Genomic DNA, 18,006 nt, shown 5'->3' with positions numbered 1-18,006 from the left:
CATGTGAATCTGTGCAACTTTTACCCTCTACTAATCATACACAATAAATTAAAACCATTACAAGTAAAATATTTAATGCTTCCACAAATACCAAATCTGCTCACGTAACCAAAATAATGTTTTAAAACGTTGAGGTATAAAACTATCCCTGATGGTCAATAAGGATAACACTTTGTACACATTAATTTACAATACATTCCAAATAAAATCGATTTAAAAAATATAATTTCCCTGAGACGTTTGTCCCAGAAGGTGCTTTTCTTTGGTCTCAGTACATTGAGGCGACGTGGGTTTGAACATCAAACCCTGAAATGCCCTAAGTGTCATCGTTGAGACCCCAGAGTCCTGATGAAGGTGAAGACGATGCCGGTTCAGACCCGGGTTTAGAGCGGGGGATTCTCCTAACGAACGGTATCCGCGCTGACGTCTGAAGCCCTGCTCGGTGAAGACGCTCCTGTGAGTTCCGCCTCTGCTGTGAGTCGTCTTCCCAGGAGGCGGGCTCTCAGGTCAGGTGGATCGTCCCGAACTCGGTGAGCAGCGCCACGGCGAGGAACGCGGCGTAGAACAGCAGCAGGAACATCCCGTAGGCCCGGCTCAGGTGGAAGCGGCACAGCGGGACGATGACGAAGGACAGGACCAGGGACAGACCCAGGGACCCGGCCAGGACCCAGGTCAGCAGGCCCGCCGGCTCCAGCTGAGGAGGACCAATCACAATCCACTGTTCGTTACAGACACTAATGTGGACCAATCACAATCCACTGTTCGTTACAGACACTAATGTGGACCAATCACAATCCACTGTTCGTTACAGACACTAATGTGGACCAATCACAATCCACTGTTCGTTACAGACACTAATGTGGACCAATCACAATCCACTGTTCGTTACAGACACTAATGTGGACCAATCACAATCCACTGTTCGTTACAGACACTAATGTGGACCAATCACAATCCACTGTTCGTTACAGACACTAATGTGGACCAATCACAATCCACTGTTCGTTACAGACACTAATGTGGACCAATCACAATCCACTGTTCATTAGACACTAATGTGGACCAATCACAATCCACTGTTCATTACAGACACCAATGTGGACCAATCAGATTCCCCTCTTCATTACAGACATTAATGTGGACCAATCACAATCCACTGTTCATTAGACACTAATGTGGACCAATCAGATTCCCCTCTTCATTACAGCATGTACTCAACTTTATAGCCAGCAAGAAAAACATGAAAATTCAACAAAAGTAAAAAGAAAAATAGTATATCATAAATTAAATTAACTATAATATAAGTACAGAAACAATACAAGAACAAACAGGTAATTGGAAACATTAATGATTTAAACTTTTGTCACGCTGGGAGAGGCGTACCTGCACTGCATTGTGGGTCTGGAATATCCTCACCAGGCAGCCCAGTCCGACCCCGAACAGCATGTCTGGAGGGGGCGTGGTCAAGGCTCCACCAAGTCACATGACCCAGTCACATGGAGTCCATTAAAGGGGCAGCGACCCCTACATAGTTTTAATCTAAACCTGGTGATATGTCATGTGATCGTCCAGATAGTAATCTAGGAATGTTTGGCACTGACTTCTAAATAGTCTACATTTTAATTAATTTAGAAAGTGTTAAAATTCAAGCTGAAACAGTTTAAGAGAACACAGAATGCACAAACACACACACACACACACACACACACACACACACACACACACACACACACACACACACACACACACACACACACACACACACACACACACACACACACACACACACACACACACACACACACACACACACACACTCTGGGTCAGGATACTAAAGATGATTCCGCCGAAACAGGCCGAGATGGCCATCCTGGGGTAGCCCTGGCGGGCGATGGTGATGTCAGCGAAGCAGTCTGCAAAGAAAACACAAAACGGAGGAGATGGATCTAGAACTAGAGAGAGGGGCTGGGGGTCTCCCCCCACCTCCTAACCTCACCCAGCCCCCCCCACCTCCTAACCTCACCCAACCCCCCCACCTCCTATACTGTTGCCCCAGCCCCCCCCCCTCCCATGCTGTTGCCCCAGGCCCCCCCCCCTCCCATGCTGTTGCCCCAGCCCCCTCCCCTCCTATACTGTTGCCCCAGCCCCCCTCCCCTCCTATACTGTTGCCCCAGCCCCCTCACCTCCTATACTGTTGCCCCAGCCCCCCCACCTCCTATACTGTTGCCCCAGCCCCCCCACCTCCTATACTGTTGCCCCAGGCCCCCCCCCTCACCTCCCATGCTGTTGCCCCAGCCCCCCTCACCTCCTATACTGTTGCCCCAGCCCCCTCACCTCCCATGCTGTTGCCCCAGCCCCCCTCACCTCCTATACTGTTGCCCCAGCCCCCCCCCTCCCATGCTGTTGCCCCAGCCCCCCTCACCTCCTATACTGTTGCCCCAGCCCCCTCACCTCCTATACTGTTGCCCCAGGCCCCCCCCCTCCCCTCCCATGCTGTTGCCCCAGCCCCCCTCACCTCCCATGCTGTTGCCCCAGCCCCCCTCACCTCCTATACTGTTGCCCCAGCCCCCTCACCTCCCATGCTGTTGCCCCAGCCCCCTCACCTCCTATACTATTGCCCCAGCCCCCTCACCTCCCATGCTGTTGCCCCAGCCCCCTCACCTCCCATGCTGTTGCCCCAGCCCCCTCCCCTCCTATGCTGTTGCCCCAGCCCCCCCCCCCTCCCCTCCGATGCTGTTGCCCCCGCCCCCTCACCTCCGATGCTGTTGCCCCAGGCCAGCACGGTGAGCCCCAGCACGGTGTTGCTGAGGCTCAGGACCACGCCCAGCATGTGCAGCAGGCTGACCACCTCCGAGGCCACGGCGCTGATCAGCACCGCACTGACCACGAAGCCCAGCAGAGCCAGCAGCTGGAGGACCGGGGAACAGGCAGGGAGCAGTCAGGGAGCAGTCAGGGAGCAGTCAGGGAGCAGTCAGGGAACAGTCAGGGAACAGTCAGAGAACAGTCAGGGAACAGTCAGGGAATAGTCAGAGAACAGTCAGGGAGCAGTCAGGGAACAGTCCGAGAACAGTCAGGGAAAAGTCAGGGAACCAGGGGAACAGTCAGGGAACAGTCAGGCACCAGGGGACAGTCAGGGAGCAGTCAGAGAACAGTCAGGGAACAGTCAGAGAACAGTCAGGAAACAGTTAGAGAACAGTCAGGGAACAGTCAGGCACCAGGGGACAGTCAGGGAGCAGTCAGAGAACAGTCAGGGAACAGTCAGAGAACAGTCAGGGAACAGAGAACAGTCAGGGAACAGTCAGGGAACTAGGGGAACAGTCAGGGAACAGTCAGAGAACAGTCAGGGAACAGTCAGAGAACCAGGGGAACAGTCAGGGAACCAGGGAACAATCAGGCGACAGTCAGAGAATCAGGGAACAGTCAGGGAACTGTCAGGGAACAGTCAGGGAACCAGGGGAACAGTCAGGGAACAGTCAGAGAACAGTCAGGGAACAGTCAGGGAACAGTCAGAGAACCAGGGGAACAGTCAGGGAACCAGGGAACAGTCAGGCGACAGTCAGAGAATCAGGGAACAGTCAGGGAACCTTCAGAGAACAGTCAGGGAACAGTCAGGGAACAGTCAGGGAACCAGGGAGCAGTCAGAGAACAGTCAGGGAACCAGGGAGCAGTCAGGGAACCAGGGAGCAGTCAGGGAACCAGGGAGCAGTCAAAGGACCAGGGGAACACTTCGAGACCTAAGGTATTCACAGAGCCCGAGGTGAACAATTGTTTTTAGCATATATATTTATTTATTTTATTATCGGTTTATTTGTTTTTATTAGCATGACGAGACAGACATTTTGCGATGAAAACAATATCCCGAGTTTGAGATCTCAATCATGGGATATTGCCCAATATCCCGGGAAAAAGAACCAATCAAATTGTGCCATCTTAGGAGGTTCACGTTGTGTAGCATCTACTAACTCCTGTTACTCACACTATCTCCCGCTACCCCGAGGCCCAGGACTCTTGTAGTGGGGTACAGGCTAGAATCGCACGACGAAAACACGTGAAAAACAATTGTTTGGTACAATTTGTTTGAAAGGGACCGTCATCAGTTACCTTTATTACCCAAGATGAGCACCCCCACTAAAAACCTATTAAAGTAATGATTACAAAGTTAAATAGTAACACCTAACAGCTGATGAGGTGACGTGCTGCAGTAGTTAACGAGTATTCAGGCGTAAAGTTCAAGAGTAGGCTTTCCCCCGGGTAACCGTCACGTCACCTCCACACTCTGATCTGAGCTCTGCTGCCAGGTGGGCCCCCACCAGCGATGACCTGCAGGGGGGGGACTCAGTAAAGGGGAAGGGCTCTCTCTAAAGGGGGGAGGGACTCAGTAAAGGGGGAGGGCTCACTCTCTAAAGGGGGGAGGGACTCAGTAAAGGGGGAGGGCTCTCTCTCTAAAGGGGGGAGGGACTCAGTAAAGGGGGAGGGCTCTCTCTCTAAAGGGGGAAGGGACTCAGTAAAGGGGGAGGGCTCTCTCTCTAAAGGGGGGAGGGACTCAGTTAAGGGGGAGGGCTCTCTCTCTAAAGGCGGGAGGGACTCAGTAAAGGGGGGGCCTCTCTCTAAAGGGGGGAGGGACTCGGTAAAGGGGGAGGGACTCAGTATAGGGGGAGGAGTCTCTCTCTAAAGGGGGGAGGACTCTCACTAAAGGGGGGAGGACTAAAGGGGGAGGACTCTCTCTCTAAAGGGAGGTCTCTTTCTCTAAAGGGGGGAGGGTCTCAGTAAAGGGGGAGGACTCTCTCTCTAAAGGGGGGAGGACTCACCGAGTGGTAGGGCGGGGGCCGGTCGTTGGCGGTGGTACAGAACATGATGGCGGCCAGCAGGACTCCCGGGAGGAGGGCCAGCAGCCACACGGGGAGCTGGCCCTGGATCAGGTAGGTCCCGTCTGGGAGAGAGACACGTGGTCATCCTGAGTCTGTGGAGGTGTGTGAAGTACAACAACTCCAACTACAGTACGTTCAGGGCGTGCGGCAGACGCTTTTACCCAAAGAGACTTACAACAAGTCAGGAGAAAGAGAAACCACAATATACCTCTGTCGGTACAGTAAGGATGTTCATAGGACCAAGTGCCAAGCACTAACCATCACTAGGTTAACCCATTCCCCGAATACAACAGAGACAGCTAGGATAAGACGCTACACAATGCTAAGAACTACTTTTAAGTGCTTTTTTTTGTTAAATGACATGGGTTTCATTTTACGGTAAGCTGCTCTTCAGCACCAAACACAGAGCCTCAATCCCTGTTTCTGATTGGCCAGGCTAGGGTCTAACCCTAGCCTGGCCAATCAGAAACAGGGATTGAGGCTCTGCAGAAGCGTTCTTTTCCTTCCGGCCACGACAGGAGGAGAGACGTACATGCCCCCGACTGGAAGGTGAGCACACACACCAGCGGCGCCGTGACCAGGTGCAGGCAGTTCAGCGGCCGCCTCCAGTTCCTGTCCTCCTTATCGGGGTCCACCACCGGGATGCAGAGCAGCAGCAGCACCTCTAGCGGCGCCTAGTGGCCGGAGGACACACGCACACAGACATGCACACATACACACACACACGGAGAGACACACACACAGAGACATGCACACATACACACACACACGGAGAGGCACACACACAGAGACATGCACACACACACACACACACACACACACACACACACACACACACACACACACACACACACACACACACACACACACACACACACACACACACACACACACACACACACACACGCACACAGAGACACGCACACACACACATGGACACGGACACACACGCACACACACAGACACACACACACACACACATGGACAGGGACACACACGCACACACACACACGGACATTAGACACGCACAGAGACACACACACATAAACACAAATGGACATTGACACACATACACACACGGAGAGACACACACACACACACACACGGACACACACGCACATGGACACACACACACACACACACACACACACACACACACACACACACACACACACACACACACACACACACACACACACACACACACACACACACACAGATCAGCCACGGACACAAGGAACACCACTCAAACTCAAACCATGCAACGTGTGCATTTTGATCACATGGCTTTGTTTCCTCCCAGCACAGAAACCGATTCAGGAACTACTGGGGCCTACGCCCTGGTTAGGGGCACCGGCACTGCAAGGGAACCTGTGGTCGGTTCGAAAGTCCTGCATGTCCAAAACCCCCCTGGTTGCTCTTCTGAGACCAGATCCTACATAACAGGGTAGACCGTTTCTAAATAAGGAAAACTGTTAACTCTTATGGAAGGAGTTAGCCTTGTTCCTTTTTCGTTAGAGACATTCTACGAAGAGAGGATGGTGTTATTGAGTGATGTGAGGTAGAGGAAGGTGTGGGAGCAGGTCCCAGAGCTGTGGGAGGTAGAGGAAGGTGTGGGAGAAGGCCCCAGAGCTGTGGGAGGTAGAGGAAGGTTGCGGTCTCACCCTGAGCGCCTTGAGGAGCCTCCATCTCCAGGAGCTTCTCCTCCACTTCCTCAGGTCCACGGGGTTCAGGGAGCTCAGCAGGATGTGGCTGGTGGACTCGGAGTAGGGGAGGAGAGGACGATACTCCTCCTCTGAGACACACACACACACACACACACACACACACACACACACACACACACACACACACACACACACACACACACACACACACACACACACACACACACACACACACACACACACACACACACAGTGGGGCCGGTATCAACCATCAGCTCACCCACCAGGGGTGATGGACAGGCAGGAGGGTGTTCAGTTACCAAACTCTGGATCGCCGCTCACAGTGGATGAAGAGAGGACCTCAGCGTCCGAGTCAGACGACATCGTGTCTGCAGAAACATCTTTATGAAGGTTACCGAACATAGATTGATGTGTTTGGATAAATATATATATATATATATATATATATATATATATGTGGGCTGGGCAAGTTAATTACGCGTTAACGCAATCTTACTTTATCGCGATTAATACAAATCTTTCTTTTATTTTTTTCTTTGAAAGGTTCTGCCCACAGGTTCTGTTTTTAGTTCCACTTACTTCACATTCAATTACACTCGCAGTCAGTGAAGTCAGTTTCACATTCAACCCACACTGAGTGAGGCAATAAAACTCCCTCAAGATCACTTGGTCTAGTTTTTGCTTGTTAAGTACATTCGGTATGATTGATAATGTGTCATTCTATTTGATAATCTCATTTAACTTCAATTGGAGTGGATTTAAAATATAATACTAAAAGTGCGATGTGTAATCGCGAGTTAACTCAACAATACAATGCGATTAATCGCAATTAAAAATTGTAATCTTTGCCAGGCCAGCCCTAATATATATATATATATATATGTTTATTTATTTATTTATATATATCCTACCTGGTAGAGTGGAAGATCCATTCTGGATGGAGGTCTGGGAGGAGTGTTTCTGTCGGTTGTAGATGTAGGCACTGATGATGACGGTGAGGACGTAGATCGCGTACAGGCTCAGATATCCTGAGGAGAAGAACCTTCTTAGTCCCCACAAGAGGTTGGAGCTGAGGTTTAAGAGCACTCATTGGTCGAACAACATCTGTCCGCTATTGGTGGTTGAGCTGCACCCACCCGCCCCTGGATCCTTTCGGACCAATAGGGGCAGTCCTCCCCTTATTGGTTCAGGAAGTTAATCCTGCCTGTGGAATCACCTAGTGGTACACAACGTTATCATAACTCAACCACAGAGAGAGAGAGAGAGAGAGAGAGAGAGAGAGTGTGAGTGAGTGAGTGAGTGAGTGAGTGAGTGAGTGAGTGAGTGAGTGAGTGAGTGAGTGAGTGAGTGAGTGAGTGAGTGAGAGACAGACAGACAGACAGACAGACAGACAGACAGACAGACAGACAGACAGACAGACAGACAGACAGACAGACAGACAGACAGACAGACAGACAGACAGAGAGAGAGAGAGAGACAGAGAGAGAGAGAGAGAGAGCGAGAGCGAGCTGTTGCATGCTGGGACGGGGGAGGGGGGGGGGGGGGTACCCAGTGTCTCCCCCAGCTCTATGGTGCCTCTGTAGAGGATGAGGTAGGTCCAGAACACGGCCGCCATGTAGAAGATGACATCACGCAGGAAGGGGCGGGACGCCACGGTGAAGGGCTTGACCAACGCCACGCCGCCGGCCACCACCGTGGTCACGAAGATACCCGCCCCTGGGGAGGAGATGAATGGATGAATTATAATGGAGGGGAGACCAGGAGATGAATGGATGAATTCTAAGCCTCAGCTTGTGTTCTTTATATGGGTGCAACTATTATGGCCAAATTTAATCCATAAATAGTTCTGGTGTGATTGAACTTTAGGACAGAAAAGGCAGAAGGGAGCAAGACCTTCTATCTGCATGTCCGCCAGCTGTGGGCCACAGCCGGTTAAAGGTGAGGCATTATACCACCAGGTGTGAGTGTGATTAGCCGTTACAAGCCGTCTAGAAAATCGGTGGTCGATCACAAGTGGGCGTGTCCACCTAGATGTGTGACGGATAGAAGAGCAACGTTTGCTACAGTCCACTGGGTAGGCTGGCAGACTGATCTATCCAGCACAGATCTAGACGGACACGCCCACCTGTGACGTCAGACGAGGTCAATTTTCAAAACGGCTTGAACCGACTACTCGCCGCCCGTGTAAAGATGGAGACGAGCGTGTGGTGGTGAGTGAGAGGCGTACCGAACAGAGCGCCCACCGCCAGGCCGGCCGTGTGGGGGTGGGAGAACGCGGCCATGGCGCTGAACACGTCGGGGGCGCCGTTCCCCAGCGCCAGGAAGGTCACGCCCTCCAAACACCAAGGTCAAGGTCGACAGAACGCCGCACACGGAGTCATGAACGACAAACAAAGTCACACCCCTCTGACGCACTTATGTGTTGTGTGTTGTACGTCCTGGCACTTAAACACAGTACTCAGCATAGTGTAGCGTCTTACCCTAGCTGTCTCTGTTGTATACGGGGAACGGGTTAACCTAGTGATGGTTAGTGACTGCACTTGGCTCTATGGACATCCTTACTGTACCCACAGAGACATATCGTTGTTTCTCTTTCTTCTGACAGATGTCTTAGTGTGAGTCGCTTTGGATGAAAGCGTCTGATAAACGCCCTGAATGTAAATGTGAACCGGAGACCTGCATGGCCGGTTAAATAAATCCTAAGAATAGAACGAGTCTCCTGGACAGGGCGACCACGGACGACGCCCCGTCTGAGCCGGTTCAGACCGGGGGGGGGGGTTAAAGGATACGGCCACGTTGTGGGTCAGCCGCAGCGTGGTGGAGATGGCCGACAGGTTGGGGCAGAAACTGGGGAGGAGACGGGACACAACAACGGAGGGGTGACAGGTTACCATGGCAACAGCAGCCGCCTGGCCTGGGAGTGTGTGTGTGTGTTACCATGGCAAGTTACCATGGTGATAACAGCTGCGTGTGCGTGTGCGTGTAGCTGTGTGTGTGTGTGTGTGATGCTTCATTGGCCGATCAGCCTCCTCAGACCCTGAGGGGGACTCAGTAAAGACGCTTTCGCTCCAGTCATGCGGACGGGTTCAGGTGAAGCCGTGCTAGAGAACTCCACCCTCGGACTGAAGTGTGTGAGTGTGTGAGTGTGTGTGTGACACGAAGGAAACTCACAACTTGGACGCGGTCAGACCGAGCACCACGAAGAGGCACAGCAGCCAGATCATCTGGAGAAAGGGGAGAACGGAAGGTTTGCACAACTAGGAAGAGAAAACGTCACCAAGTATTGCTTAACACTGAGAAGGGGACACGGGTTCAGCTCACGACAATTCTTAGGCTGTTTCTCTTTCACTCAACACGTGAGGAAACTCAGAACTGAACACCGTTTGATAGAGTTGTTGATTCGGTTTGAAATGCGTCAATTCAATTTGATACAGCGCTCACAGATACTGACTGAGACTCTCAATTGTTATATATATATATATATATATATATATATATATATATATATATATATATATATATATATATATATATATATATATAAATAACTGTACATATATTTATATTTAAATACTGTTACGTATATACTAGTTTTATTTTTTTTTGTTCTTAATTGTAGGCCTACTGTACCTTGTTAATCTTATCTTCTTATACTATTTATATATATATTATTATTATTTTTGCATTGTTAAAGATAGTTAGGGATACAAAAATGTCATGGACAGCTATGACTGCTCTGCCTTTGTGCATTTGAAAAATAAAATACCTTGAACTTGAACTTAAGGGAAACACGAGAAGTGCCAACATAGAAGCCAGTGTAGCTGAAACTGAAGCGCGATCTGCTTCTCCATTTAACGGCGTTTATCACAGGTCAGCTCCTGAACCAAGACACCGTGGGTCCGGACCCCAACTGACCCCCATCGGTTGGGAGGGACCGACCCAGGCTTACACAGAGGGTGACGGTGAGCGGGCTGAGGTTGGGGGGCAGCAGGCAGAAGACCAGGCGGAGGTAGCTGAGGAAGCCGTCCACCAGCCCGCAGTCCTCTGTGCTCTTCACGAAGGCGCAGCGGTCCGCGGCGCTCAGGTTCATGACCAGGTCACACTGGGGTTGATTGGTTCACACACACACACACACACACACACACACACACACACACACACACACACACACACACACACACACACACACACACACACACACACACACACACACACACACACACACACACACACACACGATTGTATGCAAAATAAACTGAATACAATAAGGCTACTAGGTTTCAATTTCAATCATGAGGGAAAAAGTAAACATCCCATACAACGTTTAACATTGGTTTAGTATCCGGTTAGTGCAGAAGAACACCAGGCGTTTGGAACATGGTGCCCAATGATCTGTCAGTAAACAAGTCGGCGCTGGTTTGCTAAACAAGGCAGACAAGCGCCGACCTGAACCAATTCTAGACTGACCTGGACTACACAGACCTGGACCCAGTCTACAGAGACGTGGTCCGAGTCTGCACTGACGTTGACCAAATCTACACTAAGCTGGTACAAGTCTACACTGACCTGGTCTCTGCTTCCTCTGAACATCGCGACTGTGATTTTCAGAACCTCCAAACGAGCAGAATCCACAAACGTCAAAAGACTTAAGGCCAACAGAATCCAAAACTAGCGATCCCAGACGTCATTCTTCAACATCCCCTGTCCGCCGTCCACAGCTTCCTCTGAACAACATGACGAGAACACCGACGGGAGAAGAGCGTTAAGATGAATGAAGATGTCAGCTGAAAGGTTTGAAGTACACACTGATCACAACACACTTATTACAACTCCACCCCCTGTTCCTGAAACCCGACCCTTGACTCCAGATCGCACACATTCACTGTAAGGCACGCCCCCATCACGCACGCACTCACTGTAAGGCCCGCCCCCCATCCCTGCACTAAATCCTTGTTAAATATGTACCCTCTTTTGCAAGCAGGATTACTGTTTCACCAAGTAAGCGGAGTCAAAGTAATGCTTTTTCTATTTTATTCACAAGCAACAAAACATTGTTTTGGAAGAGTATAATAATCCGAACTATTTATTTTCATTTAAAAACATGATTAATACCTACAACATTTCTATAGTTCACATTCATTACGTGTTTTGCCCAGCAGGGGGCAGCGCCGTTGGCCCGGAAACGACAGGGTGTTGCGAATTACTGACCCTGAAACTCTCCATGTTAAAACACACATAATCACACACACACACACACACACACACACACACACACACACACACACACACACACACACACACACACACACACACACACACACACACACACACACACACACACGCACACACACACACACACAAAAAAAACAAGGCAGATAAGGCATACAATAGGGACTTGTATTTCCTAATGGCTGCCGGCCAGGCTCTGTGCTCCTGAGATTAAAGCTCTGAGTGAAACAAACAGCAAGGCCGTGGGGGGGGTCTGGGCACGATGGACGGGTTCAGTGGGTCTGCTCCGTCCGTCAGTCTGCTCCATCAGTCTTACTCCTCCGTCAGTCTGTCTGCTCCGTCAGTCTGTCTGAGTCAGTCTGCTCCGTCAGTCTTTCTCCTCCGTCAGTCCATCCTGTCTTAAAGGTTTAGTGGATCTCCAGCATCAGTCTCCTCCGTCAGTCTGCTCCGTCAGTCTCCTCCGTCAGTCTCCTCCGTCAGTCTCCTCCGTCCGTCAGTCTCCTCCGTCCGTCAGTCTGCTCCGTCCGTCAGTCTCCTCCGTCAGTCTCCTCCGTCAGTCAGTCTCCTCCGTCAGTCTCCTCCGTCCGTCATTCTCCTCCGTCAGCCTGCTCCGTCCGTCAGTCTGCTCCGTCAGTCTGCTCCGTCAGTCTCCTCCGTCAGCCTGCTCCATCAGTCCATCTTGTCGTACACTAGCGCTGCGTCACAGGTGGGGGTGCTGGCGTCGTAGTGGCCCCCCCTCTCCCGGGCCCCCACTGGGCACAAGTCCTGCTCACACCACCTGGTACACACAACATATACACACATTATATACACACAACATATACACACACACCACCTGGTACACACAACATATACACACATTATATACACACACACCACCTGGTACACACAACATATACACACATTATATATACACACACCACCTGGTACACACAACATATACACACATTATATACACACACACACACCACCTGGTGCACATGTTATACACACATTATACCGGTATACACACACACAACACCACCTTGTAAGATGTGATAGGTACAAAACACCATAAATACACACAAACACACACACACACACAACCTGGTAACATATTAAATACACACATACATATATGTGTGTAACATGTTATATACAAACACACACACACACACACAACCTGGTAACATGTTATATACACACACCCACAACCTGGTAACATGTTATATACACACAACCTGGTAACATTTTATATACACACACACAACCTGGTAACATGTTATATACACACACACACAGACAACCTGGTAACATTTTATATACACACACACAACCTGGTAACATGTTATATACACACACGACATCCTTCACAGAGCCGATTGTCTCGGTGAATGCTGATAGGACGGAAATTTCAGTTTTTTCACAGTCTAAGGATTAAAAAGCAATTGAAACTACAAAAAGTATGTCTAAATAAAACACAGTGAGAAGACTAAAAACAGAACTGTACTTGATCAAAGTTGTCATTTCCTTTACCTGAGGGCAGCGTATGTGTCTGATGGCGACGCCCCCTCCCAGGAGGCGTGGTCGACCAGCAGCGCACCTGGAGCACGGGCAGAGGGTATGGTTAACGAGGCGACCCTCGTTAAGACATAGGGTTAGAGGGACCCTCGTTAAGACATAGGGTTAGAGGGACCCTCGTTAAGTGTTAGGGTTAACGAGCTGGACCCTCGTTAAGACATAGGGTTAACGAGCTGGACCCTCGTTAAGACATAGGGTTAACGAGGTGGACCCTTGTTAAGACATAGGGTTAGAGGGAGCCTCGTTAAGACATAGGGTTAACGAGGTGGACCCTCGTTAAGACATAGGGTTAACGAGCTAGACCCTCGTTAAGACATAGGGTCAACGGGGCAGGGACCTGTTGAACCAGGTTCTTTATACAACATGTGGGGGCTGACCCATGTAGATGCGGGCCAGGCTGTAGGCCAGGTCCCGGGCCGCCAGCTCCAGGTAGCTGGGGGGTCTAGCGGCCGCCTCCTCCACAAAGACCCCCAGGGCCGAGAGAGCGCCCTCTAGTGCCCCGACAGCCGGAGCCAGGGGGGGGAGCCTGGAGGCGTGCCCCAGCAGGGCCTGGGGGGCAGAAGAACACATGTGGCTGGTGGAGGGTCAGGAGGACACCACGTTCCCCCAGGGCGGGCGTTGAGCGAGCAGCGGTCGGGTACCTGCGTCTGTGTGAAGTACGCCTGCAGGACCAGCCCGGAGCTGCGAGCCACACAGCGCAGCACGTCCAGAGACAGCACGTTGGTCGTCCCCTCCCAGATGCTCAGCACCTGAGGGGACAAGATGGACGCTGAGGGGACAAGATGGACGCTTTGGAGGGGACAAGATGGACGCTGAGGGGACAAAAATGGACGCTGAGGGGACGAGATGGACGCTGAGGGGACAAGATGGACGCTGAGGGGACAAAAATGGACGCTGAGGGGACGAGATGGATGCTTTGGAGGGGACAAGATGGACGCTGAGGGGACAAGATGGATGCTTTGGAGGGGACAAGATGGACGCTGAGGGGACAAGATCGACGCTGAGGGGACAAGATGGACGCTGGTCTCTTCACCTTCGAGGGGGAGCTGGTCATGACCACAGCAGACAACATCTAAACAATCAAACTTCAAACAGTATTTCTTCTAAAGAGAATTATATAGTAGAACTACTGCGACATTTAGGGCCCCTGAAATCGAGGTCCTAAAATAACCAGACAGGGGGCCACCAGGTCCAGGCCCCTCACCTTGAACCAGGCCTCTCACCTGGCTCCAGGCTCCTCCCCTCACCTGGCTCCAGGCTCCTCCCCTCACCTGGCTCCTCCCCTCACCTGGCTCAAGGCTCCTCCCCTCACCTGGCTCCAGGCTCCTCCCCTCACCTGGCTCCAGGCTCCTCCCCTCACCTGGCTCCTCCCCTCACCTGGCTCCTTCCCTCACCTGGCTCCAGGCTCCTCCCCTCACCTGGCTCCAGGCTCCTCCCCTCACCTGGCTCCAGGCCACACCTAGCTCCTGGACTCACCTGGGCGTCCCGCAGCAGTCCTGGTAGCCCGGTGTCCTCCATGTAGCCCTGCCCCCCGAAGCTCTCCAGACCCTCGGACACCACAGCGACCGCCTGCCAACGACAGGGAACAGCATTGAGTCAGCCTCACCTGGCGGCCATCTTGGATCCAAACAGCAGCTGGGTGGGGGAACTGAAGGCCCGATTCAAAGCCCAGCTAGGGTTAGGATCCAAGATGGCCACGATAAGGCCTGTGTAGCTCATACTGGATCCTTTCAATCCATCCCACAGTTCAAAAAGGCAATAGCTACACTTACAAACACGGACTGTTTATAGACGTGTTATGTTCCTGTTATGTGCTGTATGTAAATGTGACGTGTGACCTGCCTTCTTCCTGTTATATGTTGTTGTGACCTGTTGAAAAACAGCTTTATACTGAGTCAGGCCCGTTTTAAATTGTAACTTTGTTACCTTTAACACTTTCCTGTATAATAAAAATAAAATAATAAAATACATCACAGAGCATCCTCAGAACAGGTCTGTGACCTATTGACCGCCAGCCCCCACACGCCCCTTTCATTGCACTGTTCATCCTGTACGGGACCGATAAAGTTCTACCCACTTGAACGCCCACGTTAAGCGCGGCGCCGCTCACCTGCTTGGCGGAGTAGAGCTTGAGGACGGGGGTGAGCAGGCGGAGGAGGTGGCGGTCCAGCGGCGAGGCCACGCCCGTCTCCTCCCGGCCCAGCAGGCGACTCACCTCCATCACCAGGAGGAACGCCGCCCGCGCCTCCACCTGGTCAACGGCGTGGTGGTAGTTTAGCCCTTAACCACAGGTACAGTACCTAACACCAGGTAGAGTACCTAACACCAGGTACACTACTGCCGCTTTTCCACTGCATGGTACCAGCTCGACACGACTCGACTCAGCTCGCATTTTTTGCGTTTCCACCGCGAAAACATGGTATCTGGTACCTGAAGTGGCTGCTTTTTCTAGTACCGCCTCGCTCTAGGTTCCAAGCGGCTGAGCCGATGCTAAAAGGTGACGTCGGCAGACGGCCGGCCACTGATTGGCCAGAGAGTGTGACGAAGTCACGAGAGCGACATGGCAACCATGCTGGTAACAGCCATAGCAGCGCCGCAGCCAACATATTCCACTTCTTCAACATGCCAGCTAATAATATGAACACGAATACCATCGCATCGATGTTCTCCATTGTTGTTATGTGGGTTCTGTCCATGTGTGGGTTACGTAGGTGTTGTTTGCGTCGCGTACAAAAATACGTCACGGCCCTTTCACGCAGCCGACCCCGCCCACGTCCCGGAGGTACTATTTGCGGTGGAAAAGGACCCGCGCTGCTACCGTGTCGAGTCGTGTCGTGTCGTGTCGTGTCGAGTCGAGCTACATGTGCGGTGGAAAAGCGGCATACCTAACCACAGTACCTAACCACAGGTAGAGTACCTAACCACAGGTAGAGTACCTAACCCCAGGTAGAGTACCTAACCCCAGGTAGAGTACCTAACCCCAGGTAGAGTACCTAACCACAGGTACAGTACCTAACCACAGGTACAGTACCTAACCACAGGTACAGTACCTAACCCCAGGTACAGTACCTAACCCCAGGTAGAGTACCTAACCCCAGGTAGAGTACTTAACCCCAGGTAGAGTACTTAACCACAGGTACAGTACCTAACCACAGGTACAGTACCTAACCACAGGTACAGTACCTAACCACAGGTACAGTACCTAACCACAGGTACAGCCTCAAAGGGCTTAACAGGCTATATTTATGACCCCCCCCTCCCCCCCTGACCTTAGCCCCCAAGAGGGCAAGGAAAAACTCCCTTAATTAGCCCGGAGGAAATCTTGAGAATGAACGCAGAGTGGGGGATCCCTCCTTCCAATACATACATACATACATACATGCATACATACATACATGCATGCATACATACATACATACATACATACATACATACATACATACATACATACATACATAGTACTGTACATACATACATACATACTGTACATACATACATACGTACTGTACGTACTGTACATACATACATACAGACATACAGACATACATACATACATACATACATACATACATACATACATACATACATACATACATACATACCTGGGGGCTGACCTCACTCAGCTCAAGTTTGTGGAACAAAGATTTAAGTTAAAATACAAAAGCACAAAAAGTACCCTCAGGCTCTAGAAACAGGTACCTAGATATAGAGCTATAGAAACAGGGATATAGATATAGAGCTATAGAAACAGGGATATAGATATAGAGCTATAGAAACAGGGATATAGATATAGAGCTATAGAAACAGGGATATAGATATAGAGCTATAGAAACAGGGATATAGATATAGAGCTATAGAAACAGGGATATAGATATAGAGCTATAGAAACAGGTATATAGATATAGAGCTATAGAAACAGGGATATAGATATAGAGCTATAGAAACAGGGATATAGATATAGAGCTATAGAAACTGGGATATAGATATAGAGCTATAGAAACAGGGATATAGATATAGAGCTATAGAAACAGGGATATAGATATAGAGCTATAGAAACGGGTATATAGATATAGAGCTATAGAAACAGGGATATAGATATAGAGCTATAGAAACAGGGATATAGATATAGAGCTATAGAAACTGTATGAGAGTGAACAAAGCAGGACTAAAAGCTGGGGGTGGAGCGACCCCACCTCCTCAGACTACCTCCATCCTGGCCAGGGTCTGCAGGTGGAGCGGGTGGTCCTGGAGCCGTCGGCCAAAGGCGGAGCGGCGGGTGGCGTAGTCCCGGGCCAGCTGCACCACCCTGGAACACCACCACCACCACCAGGTCAGAGTCAGAGGACCAACCCCACCCTGGAGCCCCCACCAGGTCAGAGGACCAACACCACCTTGGAGCCCCCACCAGGTCAGAGGACCAACCCCACCCTGGAGCCCCCACCAGGTCAGAGGACCAACACCACCCAGGAGCCCCCCCCACCAGGTCAGAGTCAGAGGACCGCTCTAATGTCTGGCTGCAGCCTGTAGGACAAGGACCTCCACATCCAACTGCTACGTCACGCGTCATAGGTTTTATGCCAGCGATAATTTCAGTAAATTATGTCCCTTTTTAAACATCGATATATTGGGACACTTTTCATGATAAATTATTTTCCATGCAC

General features: G+C 50.8%; 2 protein-coding genes across 6 annotated transcripts in view; both read right to left on the bottom strand.

Annotated features, from left to right (window-relative positions):
• Positions 1 to 57: 57 nt before the first annotated feature.
• On the bottom strand, positions 58 to 11,409 carry slc8b1 (solute carrier family 8 member B1). 2 transcript variants are annotated; one of them, XM_030369899.1, is made up of 15 exons: positions 11,123 to 11,409; positions 10,506 to 10,658; positions 9,728 to 9,780; positions 9,346 to 9,403; positions 8,784 to 8,889; positions 8,105 to 8,272; positions 7,468 to 7,584; positions 6,856 to 6,924; positions 6,533 to 6,663; positions 5,401 to 5,542; positions 4,809 to 4,930; positions 2,755 to 2,908; positions 1,833 to 1,913; positions 1,384 to 1,448; positions 58 to 694 (listed from the first exon to the last, which is right to left on the bottom strand). In XM_030369899.1, the coding sequence occupies exons 1-15, from the start codon at positions 11,144 to 11,146 to the stop codon at positions 503 to 505; spliced, it is 1,635 nt and encodes a 544-aa protein (XP_030225759.1). In that variant the 5' UTR covers positions 11,147 to 11,409; the 3' UTR covers positions 58 to 502. The 2 variants fall into 2 exon arrangements, with proteins under 2 accessions (XP_030225759.1, XP_030225760.1); XM_030369900.1 differs by lacking the exons at positions 10,506 to 10,658; positions 11,123 to 11,409 and adding an exon at positions 10,323 to 10,457.
• Positions 11,410 to 11,623: 214 nt separating this feature from the next.
• LOC115553548 (acyl-CoA dehydrogenase family member 11) overlaps positions 11,624 to 18,006 on the bottom strand; it is a 50,888-nt gene continuing 44,505 nt past the window's right edge. For all 4 annotated transcript variants that reach the window (XM_030369893.1, XM_030369892.1, XM_030369891.1 and 1 more), the window contains exons 9-15: positions 17,552 to 17,651; positions 15,456 to 15,596; positions 14,822 to 14,914; positions 13,987 to 14,094; positions 13,723 to 13,894; positions 13,301 to 13,367; positions 11,624 to 12,563 (exon numbers count right to left, since the gene is read on the bottom strand). In XM_030369893.1, the coding sequence (XP_030225753.1) occupies positions 12,455 to 12,563; positions 13,301 to 13,367; positions 13,723 to 13,894; positions 13,987 to 14,094; positions 14,822 to 14,914; positions 15,456 to 15,596; positions 17,552 to 17,651 (790 nt within the window). In that variant the 3' untranslated portion in view covers positions 11,624 to 12,454. The remainder of the gene's footprint in view (positions 12,564 to 13,300; positions 13,368 to 13,722; positions 13,895 to 13,986; positions 14,095 to 14,821; positions 14,915 to 15,455; positions 15,597 to 17,551; positions 17,652 to 18,006) is intronic.

This window comes from Gadus morhua, chromosome 11 (genome assembly GCF_902167405.1).
Source record: "Gadus morhua chromosome 11, gadMor3.0, whole genome shotgun sequence".
NCBI lineage: Eukaryota > Metazoa > Chordata > Actinopteri > Gadiformes > Gadidae > Gadus > Gadus morhua.
Note: the sequence above shows the minus strand (reverse complement) of the source record. Positions and strands in the feature narration are given on the sequence as shown.

Coding starts and splice junctions, on each gene's coding strand:
- slc8b1 (XM_030369899.1), bottom strand. CDS start 11,146: ATGTTCAGAGGAAGCAGAGACCAG. Junction 6,664..6,855: donor GAGCGGCGATCCAGAGTTTG/GTAACTGAACAC, acceptor TGTGTGTCTCAG/AGGAGGAGTATCGTCCTCTC. Junction 1,914..2,754: donor CTGGGGCAACAGCATCGGAG/GTGAGGGGGCGG, acceptor TTTTCTTTGCAG/ACTGCTTCGCTGACATCACC.